This window comes from Phaethon lepturus, unplaced genomic scaffold, assembly GCF_000687285.1.
Source record: "Phaethon lepturus isolate BGI_N335 unplaced genomic scaffold, ASM68728v1 scaffold10328, whole genome shotgun sequence".
NCBI classification, from domain to species: domain Eukaryota; kingdom Metazoa; phylum Chordata; class Aves; order Phaethontiformes; family Phaethontidae; genus Phaethon; species Phaethon lepturus.
This window is the reverse complement of record NW_010559713.1, coordinates 17,301-29,211: the sequence shown is the minus strand read 5'-3', so window position 1 is coordinate 29,211 and position 11,911 is coordinate 17,301. Positions and strand designations below refer to the sequence as shown.

Sequence of the window (11,911 nt, the reverse complement as noted above, 5' to 3'; positions counted from 1 at the left end):
TTTAGCAGGGCCTGTTGTGACAGGACAAGGGGTAATGGTTTTAAACCAAAAGAGGGTAGATTTAGACTGGATCTAAGGAGGATATTTTTCACAATGAGTGTGGTAAAACACAGGCACAGGTTGCCCAGAGAGGTGGTAGATGCCCCACCCCTGGAAACATTCGAGGTCAGGTTGGATGGGGCTCTGAGCAACCTGATCTAGTTGAAGATGTCCCTGTTTGTTGTGGGGGAGCAGGACTAGATGACCTTTGAAGATCCCTTCAAACCCAAAGATTCTATGATTGTATGAAATAAGGGATATATCCTTATTGAAAACACTAGTTCTATATGACTCAAAGCACAGATAATGTCTCTTGTACTACTTAAGGTCCAGGCTAACAGTGGTCATGTGTGAGTAGATTTGAACTAAGCATATCTTTGTTTTATTCTGTTAAATATTTAAAACCAAGGATGTCATAACTGGAACTAACAGCAAACCTCAGAACAGGGGTACCATTAGGAAAAAGCTTAAGCAGATTCACAATTGAAAAAAACATACAACTATACAGTTGATTTTAATAAAAACATTGAAGTAGTGCTAAGCCCAGAAAGCAACTCTTGAAGACTTCAAAATTCTTAACAGCAATAGAAACTCCCTGCCCCCCATCTGCCTTATGCTTGTACAGCACACTGTATGGATCAATAGCACCACTTCTGCGTGCCCCTGAGATCTAGACCATCTAACTGTTAAGTAACTAGTTGAATGACAAAAGGACCCTAAATCCAGGTACTGAGCATTTATTTTGGAAAAAATTAGAGGTGTACTACCTGAGGATAAGATACCCTGAGTTCTCCTTTGAGAAGAGATTTGCATTTTAGCCATCAGATGTGTCTGGGACTTAATTTAAGTTAGCCTCACAGTAGCATTTACATGTGTAGCTGAATTCTTTGAGAAGGCAGCTTTTAAAATAAACATGATGATCTCTAAACTTAATGTAGTTTTTATATATTATTACCCCTGCAGGTATTCACATCTTAATGTGGCACTAGTGCTCATCTCACTAATAAAACATAAAGCAGCACTTGACAAGGACTCAGCTGTCTTGTTTCTTGTCTATAGCATAATAAAAGTAGTAAACAAAGTATTTTGACTGTTTCAGTTCACTACAAGCATATTATACATATCTACACTACCTAGAAAAATACCTAAAGCAGGTGAACTATTTTTTTCTGGTCATGTAACTAGGAATTCAGAGCTTATTCTTGCAGGTCAGTATTTAAGTGTATGTTGAGTGTATGTTTCATTAAGGACAGCTTCTAGTATTCTAACACACATAGTTTTCATAGATTGAAGACCAAGTCTCCAAAGACTGTTACCTAAAATGAAATATTGGTATGTTATAGCATCCTAGTCTTGGGACCTATAAAAGTAATTCTTCAATCCAGTTCTAATATGCTGCAATTGCACTGCAGAGAATGTTTATCCTGGTTCATCAAGAACAGCAGCATTTCTTGATTGGTGGGTTATGGTGCTATACTTACTAGTAGTTGAGCAAGATCTGCATGTGCAACTTCTAATCTGCGCTGGCAGTCTGGGATCATCATTCGTGACTCTTGTAAGATCTCGATCTGTGAAAATTAGAAGCCAGTGAAATGAGCATGTATTACAGATAATAACATTTTTTTTTAAGATAAGTCTTTACTCTGAAAAATCAGTAGTCCAGTCATCATCTAAGAAATAGTTGTACCTATTTTTTGAACAGGCTTTTTTATTAAAAGACAGACACTCACTCAACATAATTGCCTAAAAGTCTGTTAATTTACAGGACATTTGCATTTACTTTTAAATATAAAGTATTAAGTGCAAAAGAGTGTTCAAACTAATTTTTTCTTTAGAAAAAAGGTACTGCCTAGTAAGCTTTCCATATAGCATTTGTTAAAAAGGCTATTTAAAACAAACTCTCCTGCTGTCATGAAGCAGCTTCATCCAAAATGGGATCAGCTGGTTATATAAATATCTCCTGCATCTTTTGGGTAATAAAGAAAAACAGTGTTCAGATAATACCACATAGAGATAATTACTGCATGAAAAAAGTTATTGAGTTATTGATCACATTGTGTGCACGCTGTAGGAGGCTCTAACTGAAAGACAAAGGTAAAGAAAAATGAAAAGCAAAGACCAGCAGGCTCATATTTTTGATGCTTATCATGCATAAAAAGTTATTACTTATCCTTGTGCTTCATTTTAGGAGGAAGATTATTCTCACCATGCACTTTGAACAAAATTACTAAACTGGCACCCCACTGAATCTGAACATCCTGCCTCCTCCTACAGAAAACAGCTTCAGATTTAAACACGGGGACATTTATTTCATGGAGCATTTCTGGATCTGAAATCCAACCACTGAGAAGAAAAAGTGTGGAGAGTTGTTCAGTAATGTTAAATCTATTTAGAAATGAAAATCTGTTAGACATTTAAATATGAAACCTCTTTTGCATTCAGGATAATCTATAACAGAAGGTACTCCCTTTAAATGGCTTACTTCATTCTGTCATTTCAATGTTGCTCTCCTTTCAGTATTAATGCTGCTGTACCAAAAGGTTATTGTAAAAGGGAAGATAAGCTATAGCTAAGAATGTATTTATGCATACAGGAAGGCCTTATGTAGTAAGACATCACCATGTTTTTAAGTATCATATATGTAAGTAAGTTCTTAGTTTAAGTAATTTTTGAGAGAAAATGTTTAAAAACTTTGTTTCTAATTTTCTTTCAGAGAACCTAGGGCACAACCTGTCTACTTTAATGAAACAAAGATGGGTGACAAATGTTTTAAAAAAAAAAAAAGTTAAGCACCTCCAAGTTCTAGTTCTCATTAGCCTTATCACTTTTCTTTTAAGCATTCAGTGTTGGTCTGTATTAAAATAAGACTAGGAACTCTACATATTACACTTCCAGCAGTGAATGAATGAATAAGGTTTGTAACTAACTTCCACAGAATGAGGTGTGCCATAAACTGCATGAGATGATGCCTTCTGCTTTATGTAGTAGAAATTTGTTCTAAAAAGAATACCCAAGGAGTGAGAATACCCAGTAATGATTTCCTTGGGCCAGCATTGCTACATAGTTGTGTATTGTAAAAGTCATAACTAATGTGATACATGCCACTCAATAAGCAATCTGGGAAGGCATATAAATCTAGAATCTGTAAGCTGTAATCCTGGCTGCTGTAAGAAAAGAACAAAACTATTCCAGTCACTCTGTTCAAAAGAGAATTTGACTGAGATCCAAAGGGGTACCTGAGTTTTATTTACATTTGCCTGCAGTTATGCAATAATAAATAAAAACCAGAAGGATTATAAATCTTGGAACTATATTCAGTAGGTGCAAACAGTTGGAGACTGAATTTTGTGGAAACAATATTGTTAGATGATTACCAAACTACCTATGCAAACATCAGTAACTTCTGCCTAAACCACATTTTTTCAAGTAATGCTGATAATCTCAGATAGACCACTTACTGTTAAATTGTACATAATAAAGCAAAGTCAAAAGCTCAAATAATTAGGTAAGCTTTAGGACTGAATTTTTAAAGTGTTTGCTCTCCCAATTCTATCAAAATTCTATCAAATGTTCTGACTGAACTCCAAGGAGCTTAAATTATAAGCAGGTCACAGAGGAAGTTATTACATGAAACTGATCTAACTTTGCAAAAAACCATAAATATCTTGCAAGGTTTCTGTGAATTACAATGCCAAACAGAAATATTAAAAAACCGGAGTAACTGAAGTGCATCTAAATACAGTGTTAGGACAAAAGCAGTAAAGTACAAAAACATGTACAGGGAGAGAACCAAACTGAATTTGTTGTCAATAAGTGCACATGGGACCAAAAGAGCTGTTGTGGCTATAGTGAGGATGACATCCCCTTTCCTTCAAGTGTACTGAAAAAGCCAGTTAAAACAAATCTCTTCCACCTGCCACATTTCTAGTCAGTTGTCTTTCAGGATTGAAGATACTTCTACTAAGGGAGCAGATGTCTGGCATCTTTCAAAAGAAAGCAGTTTCCTCAGAGGTGGTGGAGCTCTCTAACTGTTGGGGTATATATTGCCTATTTACTAAGCATGATGTGGATTTTTTGTAGATTGGATCAGATGTCAAAGAACTGGTGTGCATAATGCAGTATTAGTAGCCTTCAATCTGTTTTCCCTAAATTCTAGATTGCAGTGACAGGTAAAGCAGAACAGATGCAAACACACAGATCCACCTACCAGTTGCTTTAAGTGAAAGGGAGCCATAACTGAAATCAGTCCATTACTTTACATATTCAAAATAAGCACAAAGGCCAAACACCATTCTGTACGAAACAGCTGAGGAGGTAATGCCCAAGGCTTTAAACATAAGCAACTTATTTTTGAGCATGTCCCACAATGAAAGTTCAAAGCTACTATTTCAACTTTAAGCAGATCAGAGATGCTTACATGAGGCAGTTTTTCTACTTCTTGGATCATCAAAGCACTTACTCTGAAACAATTTTTTGACCATTTAAGAATACAGATAAATATTACTGTATATGAGTGTTGATACAAAGTACTCTGCAACAGGAAGCAATTTTGCTCAGCCTGACAATGGGGACAACAGTTTTATCAGCTTCAAAAAGATGGAAGCAGAGTTTGTTTGCTTGTTTGTTTTTCGAGCTGACCCACACCTAACCAAGAGATTTAGAGATGCACAGATCCATAAATAATTTGAAAACAGTAACAAGAAAACCTCCACAGTGCTCTCTGTCTTTCCTTGATCATAGGAGGACAGCCTAATAAACTACTGGGTCACAGGGTACAGAGACAATATTGCTTTATATGACAGGACTAGTGTCCTAAACACAAGAGATAGGCTAAAAAACATGGTAAATGTGAATGAGTCATATATGTTCCAATTATATACACACACGAATATATATTCATGTTCTTAGATACTGTCTCATAATCACTTGCCCTTTGACAGTTGCACAGATATCATAATAGTACGGCTCTACTCAAAGATGGTAGGGTGGAAAAGAAAAAGACATGGAAATAATTCAGTTTGATAAGAAAAGTGCTACTGGTTTGAACTACTTCTCATCAGAAGATTTGTAAAACACTTGGAATCCATTGACTAATTACAGCCATATCTGATGGAAGGACAGAGACACAAAAGAAAAAAGGCCATCTCTAAGTATCATGAACACCAGCAGTTCCAAAATTAATCATCCTACTAAGGAAGAGATTGTAGCACAAAGTAAATAGTCATGCCAAGGCTACTGGTTGGCTATTCAACATATTTGTAACTTAAATCCACAGCATGGTATTACTTCTTGCCTCACTGGTAACCAGGGAATATAAAGGCACAATGTGCTGGGCCAGGATGGTGGCACGGGGACATAAGGACAGCATAGGTGATGTAGGAGAAAGCTTGGCATAGGGAAGGCGGGAACTCAGTGGAGATATGGTATTAAGGTGAATACAGAGGGGGAAAAAAACCCAAAGACACATAAAACTTGGTTTCCTACAGTTTTTCCATGGTTCTACTTCCTTTGAAGCAACTTGTTTTATTTTCACATAAGCAGGCCTGGAAGAAGCTTGAGCTATCCACAAATACAGCATGCAAGAGAACACTGCCGTCCGTTGCAGGTGAGTTGTCAAACACACTGATCAAAACACTTCTGAAAGACCATGAAGAAAACCTTGCAGTAAAGAATTGGAGAACACTGATTTGTTTCTATAGTGCTTGAGTGTTTCAAGAACGGAAATGGTTGTGTATCAACCACAAACTACCTACCTCTTGTAGCAGGAAAGCTAGAGGAGGAGAAAACCCTCTAGAATCTAATGCCTCAGTATTTCAAATGAGCTTTCTCTGCAGCTCCTCTCAGGTGACGATTAATCCTGTTTCTTCTAGACCAGATCACTTTAGGACATAAAAGGCAGAAGGGTTCCTTTGGTCTTTTTGGAAAACAGTTTGTTACTGGCTGTTTCTAGTAATGTACAACTGTCAGGTTTTCTTCACTGTCAGCAGCAGGGGGTGGAGGGAACACATGACTTGAAGCTAGAAAATGGAGATACTTTTCAGAGGACAGAAGCAAAACTCCATGTCCTCCACTGAAAAAGTTTTTAATTAAATATGTTGTACCATAAGTTACAGATATTGCTCCTTTCAAGTTAACTTAGAAGATAATTGAGTTATCCATTACAGAAGGTTGTAATTTAATCAGCAGGCAGCACTTTTCCTTCCAGCAACTCAAAATTCTACCTGAACAGATCAATGTTGATGCAAGTATAAACCTCACCCTGTAAACAGGTGAGAGGTGGTAAACATCTGAGTGAAGAGGTTTCTTTGGGAGTAGCTTAAAGAAAACACTGACAAAAGAAAGACTTGCTTTCCCAACAAGAATGGCTCAACCTTATTAGAACAAATAGTCAAATTTTCTCTCTGAACTCTCCCCTGCCCCACACCAACTTTTTATTGGGGAGGTTAGGCTTGGGGGAGAGGTTGAGAGGGTTAGGGTTTGTTGGGGTGTTTTTTTTGTGGTGGGGGGGGGGGGGCGGGGTTTGGTTGTTTGTTGAGGTAAGATACAGATCCTGAATCTGTGCTTAATGTAATGCATGCTTTGCTAAAAGGTAGCAGACTGGTTAGGAGATGTTTTAGAATATGCTTGAAGGTTTGGGAGGGATCCCCCATCTGCTTTATGGAGGTGAAATACCTGGGGAAATATATGTGCTAAAATGGGAAGCAGAACAGACATGGGAAGTTCCCTAGATAGACAGAAAGTAGAGAAGTTAAGTCCAGATTTTTTTCCTCCCTCCAGAGGACAGGAAAAGTGAGCCTCAACTGAAGAAAAGAATCATGACCCATCTTGGTGGCAGGACTTTTCTGCCATAGGAGTGTTGCCATACCAACTTATTCCACATACTGCATGAGTGCCTTTAATCTTCAGCAAAAAGTCTGGAATCCAAAAGGTACTTACACCTCCCTGATAAAAAGGAAGAGAGTCTTCCGAAAACAGAAAGGAAAAAGGAAGATCACAGTAATTATTTTTTCATCATTTGGTCTCTTCCAGAAAGCACATTAGTCAACAAAAACAAAGTTTGACAGCATTTTTAATACCAGATATATGTTAAGAATACTTAGTACAGAGAATTCAAAATTGCTAGCTTTTAAGGAAACAAACTGTGGTTGTTAAGGATGCTGTCCAAATAGGTAAGGGGGTAGCATTAGACTCTTCATTAGCATTTCTACTGCCTCTTTACCTAAGCAACTAGAGCTAGAGTTCAGATTATGAAGCAAAGATCATCTATTCTTAGCAAGAACAAAAATTACGAACATAATCAGACTGAAATGAAACTATGTTTCATCTAATCGTACTGTACTTGACCGGTGAGAAGAAGGAAACTTACTTTGAACGAATTGGGTAGGGGTGGAAAGAGCTAGAAGTGTAAAAAGCCAACTGGGGTAACCAGTGTATTTCTTTGAGGCTAAATAGACATTTAAAAATGAAAGTTACCCTTTCAGCAAGAACTCCTCCAGTAACAAGATTAGCAGCAAATTCTCATTTCACAATAATTTTCCAAAACAATACACATTGTTTCAAAATGTGTTTCTTTTTTAGCTGTTCAGGAGGTACTCTACCTTTCACTCAAAAAAGCAAGCAAAATACTGCTGTTTTCACGAATACTTGTGCAAAGCTCTGTATTAGCAAGATATGCTTTATGTACTCTTAGGCATGCAGGTATTAAATTCTATGTTAAGTCCACTGGATTTTTAATTAATCTGGAAATGAGATTACTTAAGTAATTTGAAGCTCTAGGATAACTTTAAAAAAATGAAAATTTATCATTTATCATTAAAAATGCAGACAGTTAACAAAAAAATCCAGAGTATATCTACAATTCCACTAAGAGGAAACAAGAAGTAGATACTGCAGGCTTTTCGCACACTCACAAACCTCAAGATAAAAGCAGTAGCTGGTAAAGGATGTTTATGCAAGAGACACATCAACAACCACAGAAATACAGAAAATTACTGGTTCCTATCATTACTTTACACTCATAAGTGATTACAGTGTGAAGAGTTTCTATTACAGATAAAGTATTATGAAGCTCTGTGTAAAGTCTTCATATATTGAGAATCATTACAACTGTGTAGAAACTAAGGCTTCATTGTGAAAAAATCCACATGGAGGTACAACTGCACTACTTGCTGCTACCAGACCCTCTACAGAAAATATATGCAGAATTTACACCTGGTGGAATACATCAAAAGTATTTTAATACTTTTCCCTAACTTCTACAGATCTGGTAAGTTTTGTATAAAATTGTTCAGTTTTTAATAAGATTATTTTCAATTTATTATTTTATTAAAGTACTTAATAATCCTTTTTCCTACAAGTCTTATGGTTGAGGACTGTGTGATTTTGAGATATAAAACTTTTCCTTTCATAGCCTCCCCCCCCACCTGCTTTTAATTTGTGTTTTTTCTGTCAATTTGTCTCAAATTAATTCCCCTAAATTCTAAATTTCTCATCCACCTTTTCTAGACAAAAATCAGATGATAGCAGAGTGATGTTTGGGTTTGCTTTTTCCTTTTTTTTTTTTAAATAAGCTGTAAGTGATCGAAAAGGGTGGGCTTCCTTACCCCATAATGCTAGAGATTCTTTCCTTGTGATATACAACCTACAACAAGTAGTTCTCACCCAGCTCTGATTCAGCTGAAGTATATTAGCTGAAACACAAGTAGGCAAATAAAAAGTGCACCTGGGACAATGGTAATATACAGATGTTAGAGGCAAAAAGCAGGTGTGGACCCCTCAGGCAAGAGGCACAACACTTGGTGAGTGAAAGCTCTGTCTTTATTGAAAGCCTAGTGTTACCCACAGTGGGAGCCCTGGGACACCCATGCTAATCAAAATGGGGACCCAATGCAGTAGAGCCCTGCTCGGGGTGAGGCTCAAAGGAAACCACTGTGGGGGCAGATAATAAAACTTTCGCTGATTAACATATCAAACACATGCAATGGCCTGTTTTTGCTCATTGGTGAACTTGCTGATGTACTGCAGGTGCTGTTGTCTAAATTCCAAGATCTGCCGTCATGCTGGTGTCCGTGCAAAGGTGGGGGCAGGTGAAGGGGGAAGCGAACTACCCTGGGTTAACTGTGACAACGAGATAAAACATGCTTGGGACATTACATACTCAGATGGAAGGAAAGGAACTATCCTCAGTTACCATAACAAAGGTCTTCTCACGCCCTACAACAAGGTCTTCAAATTATAATCTTGGTCAGCATATGCCAGCACTGTGAGAAAACTGTCCTTTTTGTATCTCTGATAGTGAATATGCTCCTCATTAAATAAGTCTTTCTAGACAGTGCAGGTGAAGGCTAGCATCTAACAAAGGCCAACTACCCCAGTTGGTCACTGCCTCAGCTAGAGGTCACTTGAGTTCACAGTAACCACAAGCTGCCTCACTGTGTAAGGAGTTAGGAGAAAAAAACCAGAACCCTCAGTATTGTTCTACAAAGGGACTGATCCCACCTTACAGACCAGACACAACCTAACGTTTACATATGCTGTAGGAATGGCATTATTAATTTTACTTTTAAAATTTTTTGTAGTCACTTCTGTACTGTTAAACCATATGTTCTACTGCAGAGTTGTAACGAGAGAGCTAAATAAGAATAGTAGTACATTAAGAGGTAAGTAACACTTAAGCTTTTTAAGCATCCCTCCTTCAACTCTGGATTGATTTGCATATACATAGCTGATTTAGCTAATACCTCAGCTAAAATAATAGCTTAAATTATTCTCCCAGTCTCAAATGATTGAATTAATTCCCATCCCTCAAATGTTAGAATATTTTTAAATACAGTTATTCAGATTAGAAATTATTAACTAAAAGCAATTCTTGAAATGTGTAACTACAGATATTTTTCCTGAAGAACATCTCAAAGTATTAACTCTACCCAAAATATGGTTCTGAGCAATCTCTACTGGTATTATATAATTTTCTTTAGAGTAACAGATTTGATCGTATGAAGCGTGTGCATTCTTTCTCAGCCTCCAGATTCTTCATAACCTAAAATATTAACAACTTCCAGAATGCAAAATGCACTGAGAACAAGAAGTGAAGATGTCATTGGAGGAACTGATTGCTTTCAAAGTGGATCAGGCAATTTCTGAGTGAGCTGAGACTATTCTCTGTGAAGGCTTTTGTCATTGGTCTCTGAGAATACCTTCAAGTAGCGTGTAACATTACATTTCACAGCAGAAGTTCACAGCCTCTGCTGTTTTTGACTTTGATGATATCTTGCAGGTCACTGCGGAAATACCACGGTGCAGTCAAATAATCTGATGAATGGGGGACACTAAAAGTGGGAATTGCATTCATTAGTTCTTGTTAGCACCAGCGGATCTTCAGAAAGACTACTGTTTTACAGGATCCTAGAGTCTCTGTCCGTGGTGAGGCAGAAGACAACTCAGCTTTATAAATGTATTTCTTTCTTATAGCATAATGAAAGCAATACAGGACATATACACATGAACTGAAACCTGAACTTACTAAAAAAGTTGTTTTAGCTTGTTCTAAAAGGGCTTTCTCCTATCTTGTTTTCATTAATTTTTATATTTGAGATTTGTTTAACCTATTCTTCCATTGTTTAAAAATGAAGATGGGAGAACAGTGGGTTAGGTTTTATAACATGAGGCTACCAGACTATTGAAACAAGTGAAAATAATTTTAACTTACAGTTTTAGTTTCTGTGAAGATTTAAGAGAAAACATCTGGGAAATGCTTAGGAAAAAATCCCATAGTTAAAAGATGATGTATTTAGTTGAAAGAATATAAAGGCCACAGTTAAACACAGACATGCCACACTTCTGTGAAGAACAAACACAAATGTCTCAAACCCCAGGCTTCTCTCAGTGAGAAGGAAACTTGACACTCCTTCTCCTTCCAAAAGAGCATGTACGAACTGTCTGCAACCACTGTCCTTCGTGGGAAGCCTTCCACGAAAAATTTAATCGTATTGTAATAGTGACATTAAACCACACTCTTAAGCAAATGAAACTGCAGCATGCACCTTACTAGTCAGTGACTTCACTACAAACTCTAGCAGCTGCTATGAAGAGCTGCATACCCATTGCTCTCTCTTTTTGAGGTCTGTGATTTTACCAAAGGGATACTAGTATACCCTGGTGCTTAAATGTTTTATCTTCATATTAACTATAAAGCACTCTCACTTCACTGTAACATTTGCACTGACCGGCAAGCACTTAGTTTACCTAAATGCATCCAGACCATGTATTTTCAGGTGTTTAGTATTTCTGAGAAAGAAAGTTTATGAGGAAGTTTCTACAAATGCTTATTATGACTTTTATAATTGACATGATTTTATTCTAGTATTTATAAAACAGGAGTGTGGAAAAAGGTAGAGGAGATATTTTTATTTAAAGATCACTATGATTAAAGGAAAGCAAAGAAGGATTTTATAAAACAAGTTTTAGGATAGTTTACCTGCTTCTTAATTCCATAATCATCACATGCTTCAGCTTTCATTTTTTCAATCTTTTCTTCTTGCTGTTTTGCTTCTTTTTCATACATAACTTTTTCTTTTGCCAATCTGCAATTAAACCAAGTGATTGTGTTAATCTTGTTCTATTACAGTAAAAAGTTACACCATTGATAACATCACCCCCAAAAGCTGCAGCCCTATAAGATAATACAGTTTTATAAAAAAAAGGGTTTTAACCACTGCAAAAAACTGCATCTAAGAACTGCTGAATTTAGCTATAATGTATAATGATTCTTATAATTTAAATTAAAAATATTTTTAAAGTTTCTATGTGGACTTGTCCATATAGATTATCCTAAAAGAGCTATATATTGGTACTTCATTTCAAATACATAACA

The 11,911-nt window shown here is 36.7% G+C and overlaps 1 protein-coding gene across 1 annotated transcript in view; it reads right to left on the bottom strand.

The window, feature by feature from the left end:
- The window catches only part of TBCA (tubulin folding cofactor A), a 13,326-nt gene extending 1,709 nt beyond the window's left edge, over nucleotides 1–11,617 (bottom strand). Inside the window, exons 1-2 of the mRNA XM_010293446.1 lie at nucleotides 11,516–11,617; nucleotides 1,521–1,607 (exon numbers count right to left, since the gene is read on the bottom strand). Of these exons, the coding sequence (XP_010291748.1) occupies nucleotides 1,521–1,607; nucleotides 11,516–11,602 (174 nt within the window). The 5' untranslated portion in view covers nucleotides 11,603–11,617. The remainder of the gene's footprint in view (nucleotides 1–1,520; nucleotides 1,608–11,515) is intronic.
- Nucleotides 11,618–11,911: the final 294 nt, after the last annotated feature.